The sequence below is a fragment of the Panthera leo genome, chromosome C2 (assembly GCF_018350215.1).
Source record: "Panthera leo isolate Ple1 chromosome C2, P.leo_Ple1_pat1.1, whole genome shotgun sequence".
NCBI classification, from domain to species: Eukaryota; Metazoa; Chordata; class Mammalia; order Carnivora; family Felidae; genus Panthera; species Panthera leo.
In genome coordinates, this window is record NC_056687.1 from 145,348,035 (window position 1) to 145,360,298 (window position 12,264).

Genomic DNA, 12,264 nt, shown 5'->3' on the forward strand with positions numbered 1-12,264 from the left:
TATAGATGTATATAAATACGTATAGAAATAGAGATACATACCTACATATATAGAAAGTCTATCATGTATAGGGCCTATGTGGAAGAGAAAGTGACAAATCTTTTGCAGGCAAATCAGAGGACATTTTTCGTGAAACTTTCCTGGATATTGCAGCAAGTATTTTGGAATTAGTCATGAAAGATAAGGACATGGGTTTTAACATAGAGCTGTTTAGAAACACACTTATATCTATCATTTTTACATCATTATTCTTTATTCCAAATCATTACAGACTAATCATGCTTTTTGCCACCTGGAAGGAAATGAGGGTTGCTGCTCAGGTATAAGATAGCAGGAAGCTTAAGGGTTGTGGAGAGTTAAGGCAAATGCTGTAAGGAGTTCATATTTATTGTTGTCAGGCTGCCATGTTACAACTTAGGGTCTATATGGTCCCACGGGTTCTAAAAGTATTTCAGCTAAATCCTATCATTGTGTCCATCTCATTCATTCATATTTTCATTCACTAGACATTTAATAAAAGCCTGTTTTTAGCCAGACTAGATAACACCTGGTGTTAGTCCTTCATGTGCTCATTCATGATCTGGCAATCAGCCTTGGGGGGGGGGGCATGCATGTGACATGTGAAACTGTGGGGTATTGGATGTGATTTCTCAGCTAGAGGACATTCTATAGTGCTAGAGAGTGATATCTACTTTATGCTTTCAAAATAACCTATCCATATTCCTATTATAGTCTCCACTGCAAGCTGCTAGAAGTTTCCTTTTCTTGTCTTTCTTCCCCTCTAGATTGTGACTACTTTGTCAGGGCAAAGTCGAAGGTATTGCTACACATACGGATGCTGAATAGATTTGAGGTTGTGTTTTGTTTTGGTTTTTGGTTTTGTTTTTTTTTAATGAATGAATTTGATAAAAATGTTTCTAAGTTCAACCTTCTCCAATTGGTATCATTTTTGAATTCTTTAGCATGAAACAGCTTTTTAATGTACAAGTCAATCTGAATATCACAGAAATAAGTTTTTTTATTGAAAACAAATCCATGTCCACCAATTAAAAAAATTCCTAGAGTAAAATTTTAAACTTTAACTTAGTTATAGAATTCTTCTTTTTTTTTTTTTTTTGGTTATTTTATCTCATTCTCCCACTCAATCCGAGATTTTGTAAGCTTACCTCCAAAAATTGCTTCTCTTGTCATTAGCTTTTTTTCTACTCAGCTCCTCCTACCCTTCCTTTTTATTTTTCCTGAAGTAAAATTTATAATTTATCTGAGTGAGGAATTTTTAGATTTAATATTTAAACCACCAGACCTGTGAGCTATGGTAACAAGAGAGATTTTAAGAAACCATCACCACAATCCAATATAAATACCTGAAGAGTTGAAATAAATTGAATGCTAAAAATTGAAAATGTTCATTTCTCGAAGGGGCAACAGGAATTCTACTATTGGTATATAGAAGCTACAAGGTATATCAATATCTACTTGTAAAATATGATGTTAGAAAACATTCTTAGTGAATCGTAAAAATGAAGGCTTGATAAGCTTTCATTATTTGTTTTTTTTCCCCAGCTCCTGGTTTCACTGTTCTGTTCTATTGGTTTTTTGGTCTCTGTATCATTTATTGCTGCCCTCATCTTTATCGTTTCCTTCCTTCTACTGGCTTTGCGTTTTATTTGTACTTCCTTTACTAGCACCGGTGTAAGATTAGTATGTTTATTTGAACTTTCTCTTGCTTCTTGAGGTAGACCTGTATTGCTATAAACTTCTCTCTTAGAACCACTTTTGCTGAGTCCCAAGGATCTTAGACCATTGTATGTGTGTTTATTTGTATTTCTCTCCATGCATTTTTAAATTGTCTTCATTTCTTCTTTGTTGACCATTCATTGTTTAGTAGCATGCTGTTTAGCCTCCATGTATTTGTTCTTCCAGACTTTTTCTTGTGATTGATTTCTACTTTCACACTATTGTGGTCAAAAAGGTTGCATGATATAATTTCAGCCTTTTTCAATTTTTTCAGACTTGTTTTGTGGCCTAACTTGTGATCTATTCCGGATAATGTTTCACGTACATTTCACCACTAAACCAGCCTTACAAGAAACTTAAAAGGGAAATTGGTGGGGAAAAAAGGCCATAATCAGGAATAAGAACATTGTGAAAGGAAAGAATTTCACAGGTAAATGAAAACATATAATAAAAGTAGTAGATTAATCATTTATAAAACCAGTATGGAGGTTAAAGCACAAAAACAGAAAAATCAATTATATCTACAAAAATGAGTCAAATGAGTCACAAAATAAAAGGCTGTAAAGTAAGACATCATATACCTAAAACGTGGGTGTCAGAAGTAAAAACTTAGTGCCTTTAGAATGGGTTCAAGCTTAAGCTTGATACAGACTACTTAATCTAGACTACTACATGCATAAGATATTATATATGAACCTAACGGTAGCCACAAATCAAAAGCCTGTAATACATAAAAAAATAAAAAGGAATCCAAGCATAACGTTCAAGAAGGCTATCAAACCACAAGGGAAGAGAAGAATCAAGTATGTTAAGTTTCAGATAAAAATCACAGAACTTTTATATTAATTTTGTTAGACAAAATATGTGGTGTTGTTTTTGTTTGTTTGCTTAAAACAGCAAATCCTGTAAGCCCCATAAGATTATCTTATCGGTTTATGCATTGGTTGTTTCATGTTTAATACAAACTTTGGATGACTAGAAATACTCCACTAAGCAAACAAACAGTAATTACTCCTTCATAATTACTGTGCAACTTTATCGCCATGCATTGTTATAATTATATTTTAAATACTCCCCATTTTCATGATAGACCATAATGTCTTCTAGCACATTACAATCTGTGGCTTATAACTGCCTCTCACTTCCACAAAGGCCTCTTCTTCATTTAGTCTGTATTTTAACTACTGTGAAAAGAGACTAAACAAAATTAATTGGTAGTATAATAGCGCAATAAGGAAATTGTATATAGAAATAAATTGTATTTAGCGCAATAAGGAAATTGTATATAGAAATAAATAATATATCTGTGCTACTGAAGTCATCTCATTAATCAAAGGATTCATGTTTAACATTTAAGACGCATTCCTTCTTCCTTACAAAGTCAGTCCCGATCAAATCACTGCTTCCCAAACTGAAGTATGCAGAGGAATCACCTGGGGATCTGGTTCAAATGCAGATTTTGATTCAGTGGGTCTTGGGAAGGGTCAAAGAATCTGCATTTCTAACAAGCTCTCAAGTACTGATCCCATTGCTGCTGGTACTTGGACCACACTTTGAGTAGCATCACTTTCAAGTATTATGTGTACCTATGTGCAAAATGCTGTCAACAGTATACACACGTGCGTGCATGCACACACATATGCATGTAGAAACTTCCCCCCAACCTTTGCTATAACCCCTTTCAACCTCAAGCCTGGAAATTAATTATTACTGTTAAAAGACTTAACACAAACAGAAACCACATTCAATTTATGAAAGCCTGCCAAGTAAGCAGTAGGTAATTTCTCTCTGAATTGAGATGAGGTAGAGTCACGGAAGGCTTTCTGCAGAACTTGACATAGGAGCTACATTCTAAAGGTTGATTAGTAGTTTGCCAGATGGAGGGTGTGTATTTGGGAAACTGGGAAAGGAAATTCCAGGCAGGGGGAAAGGCATTCAGAGGTGAGGGAACTTTAAACCACAGGAGTGGGAGGAGTCTAGCAAAAGATAAGATCAAGGGTATAAATTCTTCTCTTCTAGTAGAGGAGTTTGGATTTTATCTTGCAGGTATTTAGAAATCACCAAGAACTAGATGATAATATAAATCTTTTTTTTTTTTTTTTTTTTTTTTCCTGAGAGAGTGAGCTTGAGAGAGAGAGAAGGAGCTTGTGTCTGCTCAGGAGGAGAGGAGGGGATCAGAGGGAGAGGGAAAGAATCTTAAGCAGGCTCCATGCTCAGCAGGGACCCAATTCAGGGCTCAATCCCAGGACCCTGGGATCATGACCTCAGCCAAAATCAAGAGTCAGACCCTCAACTGACTGTGTTACCCAGGTGCCCCAGAAAATGATCTTAATTCATCTAATTCAGTATTTTCTCTTACACTCTCAGTGAAATCCACTCCCACCACCTCCCTGGGAAACTAAATTCAAGGATAATATTAGGGCTATTTCATCCTTTTTTAATGACACATTTGAAAATTTATTTCTGGGATTTTACTTTTTTAATTCATTTAATAAACTTGGGACCCTGTCTGCTTTCCCATCATAATCCCCTTCAAATCAATAAAGTAATAGCAGATGTTTCAACTTCACAATGTCAAGAAACATAAATAGGTCATTACTAACATCCATAATGAAACAGCTTATGAAGATCCTCAAATACCAGGGTGGCTAAGATTTGAAGCCTCTGAGACACTGTAAAACACAACTCACAAAGACATCTAAGTTGAAAGGTAAAGTCTTATCCTATAGCTTTTGAAATTTTCCTCAGTGTTAAAAATAATTGTTTTGGGGCCCCTGGGTGGCTCAGTCGGTTATGCCTCTGACTCTTGATTTTGGCTCAGGTCATGACCTCACGTTTCGGAAGGTCGATCCCCAGGTCAGGCTCTGTGCTGGTCATGGAGCCTGCTTCAGATTCTCTGCTTTCCCTCTACTCATCTCCATTCACACACGCTCAGTCTCTTCCTACCCCCCCCCCCCATTCTCTCTCTCTAAGATAAAAAATATACATATTGTTTTGAAAGTTCTCTTTTCAATAATGAAAATCTTCAAGGTAGGTTTAGAACCCAGAATCTTAAATTCTAAGTATAATTGATCCTCAGCAAGCTAGAATATTGTTGCTTGGTAAAATTTCTTTCAAGGATCCTTCTGTAAAATTTCTTTATGCCAGTAGGTAGAAGAAATCCTAAGGTTAATCATTCGTTCAGAGCCTTTTGTTTTCCTGCCAATGCTGCCCTGCTAATTCCATAGCTCCCAAGGTTTCACAAAAAAAGATCTTGAAATATGTATGTGCATGTGCATGCATATGTGTGTGTATACATGCCAAAGAGACACATTTTGAGGTGGCAAATTTTTCTTTTTTTAATTTTTAATTTTTTTAAAGTGTACTTATTTATTTTGAGAGAGAAAGAAACCATGTGTGGGAGGGGCACAGAGAGAGAGAGAATCCCAAGCAGGCTCTGCACAGTCACACAGAACCTGACACGGAGGCTCAAACTCATATACTGTGAGATCATGACCTGAGCCCAAATCAAAAGTCAGATGTTTAACTGACTGAGCCACCTGGCACCCCTGGACAGCAAATTTTTTCTTGCCTACAGTGTGTAACAGCATGGTATTTATCCTAATAGCAAAATACAGATTTGATGGATTTAAACTGTCAATAGATCTCCTGCAAATGAATAACAAAAAAATAGTAAAAACAAACAAACACACACAAAAAAAAAACCACAACAGAAAAAGGAACAGGGAGCATTCAGTGTAGGCAATTGCATATAAACACACGTAAGAGAACATGACTTGTATCACGTTAAAGGGATAATGGGAACCAAACTTCGGTGATGACTCAGGAGAGGAACCTGGGCTGTAGTGGCCAGATGATCCAGAGACAAGCTGCAGTCAGCAAGAACCATTTTGGAAATGCAGATCCTCTCAATGAGCAAATCTTTTCGATGTTCTTGGAGGTCAGTTGCAAGTTCTGTGGCCAAACCACCAAGGAGTTAAAAGTGGGACAGAGCTGGTGAACAATAAGCCTAGTTGATTAAACACTCTACACTCAGACTCTGCCAAGTAACCAGGTTTCGTAGCTGATGCACGGACAGTGGCTGATGAAGATGCTAAGCAATAGTGAGAGTTGTAGCGAATGTGGATTTAATAGTCATTTATGTACCATATACTAGTTTAAGCCCTTTTCACACATTAATTTATTTAATCTTCACAGCTGTCTGAGGTAGGGAACATTATTACCCTCAAAGAATTTAAAAAGTGCCTGGTGTCTTATAGCTGGTAAGTCAGGAAGCCAGGAAGCAGACCGCTACCCCTAACACTGAAATGCACGCAAACTAAGTGTTAAAGCAGAAACACGAACGACCTCAAGAGAAGTTGTTATCATATTCTAGACTATTAGAACCAGTATATTATGTACACTAAAAGAATCCATTTTAGGAGAAGATAAAGAGAAACCTGCTTCAGATGGTAGAAAGTATGACTCATGAAAGTTATTATCCCAAGAACCATAAAAGGTAGAATCAACAATTTTTATAGCAGGAAATTTAAGGTATTTCTTACTTGTCTTTTGTGAGAAATCTGTAGTATTGCCAGTGATAAACTCATGTGTCAGCATGACCAGCCATTTGAATGGATGAACATACCTTGAAATTTTAAAATGACAAAAGAAAAAATACCCTATAGTGAGGAATGAATATATATACACATATGCTTTTGGAGTATCACAGGAAATTTTCTTTAGCACAGAATTTTAGGGTCTTTTATTGCATTTAGTCTTTTAGTCCTTCATCTGGAGAAAGAATTTAAATACTTCAATGTGATGGCAGCAACTTTCTGCAGAAGTTTTAGGACTCACCCTTTCCTTTGTGTGATTTTGGTAGCTTCACCGAAGTCACCAATGTTGGAGGCTCCTAAAAGCAGACAGCTGGGAACCACTTGTGCTTGGTGAGGAATGACACTGGTTGCGTTGTGAGCCAGGAGGGGTTACGTATTCTATGCTTCCTCTGTAGGACAAGCAAAACATTTTGTTTTTCATTTCGCCTGGCCAATTGTGACTTTCTGTCTACTTGAGTCATTTTCTTCAATATTGATTAATAGAATTCTGCTGCTAATAAACTAAAGGATTGAGTAAATACTACTGCCACTTAAAGCCAAAGGATTTTCAAATATTTTTTTGTAGATACCCACTCATTTCTTTTTCCATTATTGATTTTGGAGACAGTTGAAAGTCTCGTGAATCCCTTAATTTTTTTTTTTTCTGCTTCATCCAGATTAGTAAATGCAAGCAACCTAGGTGGAGTAGAAATGGGGAGGAATGGATGTTGGGGAAAATGGTATCAGTTATCTATTAAGATTATAACATATCAGGGGCGCCTGGGTGGCTCAGTCGGTTGGGCGGCCGACTTCGGCTCAGGTCATGATCTCGCGGTCTGTGAGTTTGAGCCCCGTGTCAGGCTCTGTGCTGACAGCTCAGAGCCTGGAGCCTGTTCCAGATTCTGTGTCTCCCTCTCTCTGACCCTCCCCCGTTCATGCTTTGTCTCTCTCTGTCTCAAAAATAAATAAACGTTAAAAAAAATTAAAAAAAGAAAGATTATAACATATCAATTGCAAAATTTTAGTGACAGGAAACAGTAAAGATTTATTTCGCTTACATATTTGTGGGATGGCCTTACTGACCTCACCTTGGTTTATACATTTTTCTGTGGTCACCTGCATGTTATCTGTGTACGTCTGCTGATTTTAGATGAGCTTACGCACATGTCCGGGTGGTGGTCATTGGATGATCTACTTTGGCTTTGGCTCTGATGGTAGGGATGACTCATCTACAGTCGTACCTCATCCTGCAGCAGACCAGGCTGGGCATATTCACGTAGCTATGCAGAAAAGTAAAAGAAGCAAACCTCAATGCTTAAAAACATTTCAATCCTCTGCTTGTGTCTCATTTGCTAACATTTCATTGTCTAGAGAAATTCACATGGGGTCAGACCAAGAGTCAGACGACTCGATGACACTACATTGTCAAAGGCAAGAATACAAGGAGAGATAAAGAATTAGCATAATGCAGGGGAAGAAAAATAATTTTCCTTCTACTTTTCTAGGTTCTTGACTGGGACCCCCCCCCATAATAAAGACATGTTAATATTAACAGGAGAAAAACAAATAGAAGTTTAATAACTTGTATATCTCTTGCATGGAGATATCCAGGAAAACCTTGTAACTCTCTGAAATGGTCCAAGTCACCATCTTAAATATCATCTTTAGCTAAAGACAAAAGATGTTGGGGAAGGGGTAATGAGACCAGTAATGGGAGGTTACCAGAAAAAGCACAGTAAACAAGGGTAAGGTTGTTACACGGATTTAAGGCCTCGCTTCTCCACTGATAAGTTTCTTGAGATCTAGAATACTCTTTTCTTCCAGATACAAAGAGGGAGACACTGTTACAAATGGAGATTTCCCTTATAAATGTAAACATCTCTTAAAAAAGGGTAACTTCTAGTCAGTTTTCAGAGCTTTTCCTCTATCTGCTGTTTCTTAAAAATAATCAGCCTGAGCTAATCCTTATGCCAAAGAGGCATATTTTTTGGACGGTATATTCTGCTCCCCTTCAAACATTAAACAATTACATTTTAGAAGAACACATTTTCCCAGTGGGTTGGAAGAGGAAAGGTCCATTTTAGTTTTCAGACTGTAAACTTACAAATTAGTATATGGTTTATCCAAGCAAATGAAGAAACAACAACAAAAATCCTCCCAGCCATGTTAATGCATTGGCCACGTTTTTTAGGGCAATATGGATTTATTTTATTCATTCAGTTTTAAAAATATTTGTGCTAATAATCAGCAATTTTTCTAGTCAAGTAAGGATGTGGAGAGAACATGAATTCTCAAAGAATAAGTTTCTTCCTGTTGTGTTTTATAAAATTGTCAAATAAGTGTACTTAAGTCACCAAGGATCACCACATTTCCCCCCAGGCCGGGATTCATTTGTTAGGGCCATATCCTTTGTCTAGATTTTATCATGTGGGCTCATTTAATATTTAAGTAATTGTTCTCCCTGAGACACTGACTAGTTTTCACTGGGAAATTGGAGTGAAAGAGGTTCAACGGACAATCAACTTCTAGCCTTTTTGAAATTGCAGGGATTAATGAGAAAAAAACTAATTTGGTTGCAATTAGCAAAATAGCTCCCATTTTAGAAGGAAACTCCTAAGGATCTTTTTCCAAAATAGAATCCTACAGTTTCTACTGTGAAAACATGGCAACTTTGAGGAGAAATATTTATCTTCACACAAATACTGGTTATGAATAAGTTTCTAATGTTAAAAAGCAAAATGAGACAGTGCATTTTAAAGCTCTTATTGGCTTTATTCAAGGATTCGTGGATCAGGCAGCATCCCATCAGGCAGGTAGAAAGGAACTCTGAGGAGCTGTGCAAATTGGAGGCTTCTATAGGCAGAAGGGAGTGTGAACAAAAGTATTGGCAAAAAAATGGATTGGTTATGGCAAAGTCACTTTTCTACACAGGATGGCCCGGGTTCTATCAGGTAAATTACCTCAACAGTGCTGATCAGGTGACTCCTGACTGACTGGTTTAAACTTCCATTTCTGGGAGAGCCAAAACTTTAATTAAGTTAGGTTTTGGTCTGGTGACATGAAACTTCACATAAGTGACTCCATTTTGGACCCGTTGTCTGGTTTTTAGCATTAACATAACTGGAAGGAGTTGACATTCGCCTCTTTACTTCTAAGGCAGGTTCACTTTCTGCTTCAACTGATTATTTTTTCAACAATATTTTTTGTTTTCTTTTATGGTCTGCCAGTGCTCTTTCGAAGCCCAGTTAGATAGAATAACAGCCAACATAATAGAGACTAAAAGGGGGCCAAATATCTCTCCAGAAGCAAGACAACTTCAAAGATACGCATTACAAAGCACTACTGTGACTCAAATAATCACTTGTTTTTAAGGGGGATTTGCTAATGTAGAATTGGTTTCTTATCTTTCCAGCCCCTAGTGAGCCTTTACTGTGCAAATTCGCTGATGGAGGACAAAAGAAGCGACAGAATCAAAGCAAATACACCCAGAATGGAAGGCCTTGGCCCAGGGAAGGAGAGGTGAGTGAGTACTGACTGACTTTTGCTCAGTAATATAGCCCCATGCTTTCCTCAAAATGGCGGCAAGACAGACATTTGGGGCCCTGATGAAATCAGGTCTCTTAGAAAACCAAATCTCTTCGAAGAGGGCAAATGAGTAGGCCTATATTAATGTGCTCAGGATAAAATTACTTGAGCAGGAATGTAGGAATTCAAAATTGACCTCAGTTCTGTACTACAATAAGTCCTCTGTCTTTCACCAAACCTTAACCTGATACATACTCGCTGAAAGACTTATCCACAAAGAGTTGATCCATAATCGTATAGTACCTAAAAAATATTTTCAGTGAAATCAGTAATGAGCGTTGAATGTTTATGTACTTGGAAAAAACTAAAAATTTCGATTTATTTTATTGGGATCTACCATTGCACATATATGTGTTTTATATATTTTTCCATATGCTCATAAATGTGTTGATACGTATTTTACATAAGTATATATCAACATAAGATATGACATTTTCATTTTTTATATTGAAATAACATTTTAAATTGAAAGAAAAGTTGATATACACAGGGTTTTGTTTTTCACAACAAAAAGAAAGGCATTTAACAGTTAATGATCCACTTACCCTCTTAACACAAAACAGGAGAAAAGCAAGCGTAAGCATCCAGTGACACTTGAGAATGAATTCCTTTTGCTTATTTTTGCTGTAAGAAGACAAGGAAAAGGTATCTGGGCTTCTAAGAAGTGTTTTATTCTCTGTGAAAAGGAATGGAGTTTTTTGAATGACTTGAATAAATGCTATTTTGTACCAAGGCCATACTTTCAACAGAAGAGCTTTATTTTGTATTTCTATTCAAAGCACCCACTTCATCTATTTCTCATTTAGGAGCCATCCCACTTGATGCAGCATTTTACACTTTCAGTACTGGGACTGACGGAAAAGAGAGTGGGGTTTTCCTCAGCAAAACGTTTAGCCATTTTTTTTTTACTAAGACTGTCGTGTGTTTTGAGTTTTTCCACACAGGTCTCAAAACCCCTCTTAAAGTATAAATTGTGTTCAAGTATTGTATAATCTATAACTCTTTATTTTAAGACATGAAAAAGAGAATCATCATCAAACACCTGAAACTAATGAAAAAGGAAAGAGTTTCAATATCCCAACTTTAGAAAGGCAGTCTGTGTTATGTTCAAAAAAGGAAGAGGAAAGGGAATGACCCTTGTGTTTTCAGGGTTGGGTTAGTGATCAGCAGTTAGCTCCATCGCCCCCAGAAGAGAGCTGATTTCTGATAGTATTCATTATGACATCCATCCCATACCAAACATCTGTAGTCTACAACGACTCATTTGATCTTTTAAATTTTTATTGAATCTAACACCCACTGATGAGAGAGATTTCAGGATCGCAGACCATAACCAAGAAGCCTTGACGGTCAGTCAGATAAGCTGGGATGACTGAAAGCTCAGTTCCTGTCTCCGTAAGGTCCTGTCTTATCGCATCCACAAAATAGATGCCAGTTGCATGCAGCAAGACACCCCCCTCTTACACATTTCTCAAGATCAAGCCAGTCAACATAAAAGAAATGTAGACTGCAAGCTGCCACTTTGCTACTGTAGACGAATCTAGAGCTTTGGGTTTAGATCTTGGTAAAGACCAAGTGTGCTATTGCCACAGAAGCATTGTGGTGTCAACGTTAGCAACCAGAGCATCTTGTAATTTACTTGTAGGTTTTAAACATATATCCCTAATCTCTGTTGTCAAAAGCTGCTTTTTAAGAGTTATACCTTTTGATGTTGAACTGTGAAAATCAAAGGAGCTTAATTAAATTTACCTGTGACCAATAAAAATGTATTCCAAGTATGTAGATACATTCAGAAGAAAGAACTTAGGAAAAGAAAGGGCATGCACTAAAAATATGCTTATCACATATTTTGGTTTTGAGATAAGCATATTAATGTTTACACCTCGATTGTGGTTTTAGGTGTAGATACTCTAAGGATGTTGGATAACTTTGTGTCCCTATCATTTTATATACATATAGATGATATAGATACAGATATGGATATAGATGTATATAGATATATTTGCTTCTATTTCTGCTTGCATTATACTTGCTAAATTGTATTAGCATGGTTGATAAAGTTTGACATAATGTAGTTCATTCCTATGTAAGCAATATTCAGTGAACTTTTATATACCAGGAAATTTTAATTACCGTATTTCATTGTTTCCAAGACCCATGTTCTTGTTGTTGTTTTTCCACATTTTAACACTTCTGAAATTGGTTCTCCTCTTATAATCAATGGCATTATGAGAAGACAAGTTGCATTTGCTCTCGTTAGTCATCTGGGAGCACTATCTACATTCTCTGCCGGTCTTTGACCCCTCTGACTTCATGAATTGAAACTCTAACCCAAGCAAGGACTCTGGGTCAGATTCTTAGGAGA

At 36.8% G+C, this 12,264-nt stretch overlaps 1 protein-coding gene across 8 annotated transcripts in view; it reads left to right on the forward strand.

Moving 5' to 3' along the window:
- The window catches only part of RBMS3 (RNA binding motif single stranded interacting protein 3), a 702,269-nt gene that overhangs the window by 545,751 nt on the left and 144,254 nt on the right, over positions 1-12,264 (forward strand). For all 8 annotated transcript variants that reach the window (XM_042955148.1, XM_042955152.1, XM_042955154.1 and 5 more), the window contains exon 7: positions 9,727-9,833. In XM_042955148.1, the coding sequence (XP_042811082.1) occupies positions 9,727-9,833 (107 nt within the window). The remainder of the gene's footprint in view (positions 1-9,726; positions 9,834-12,264) is intronic.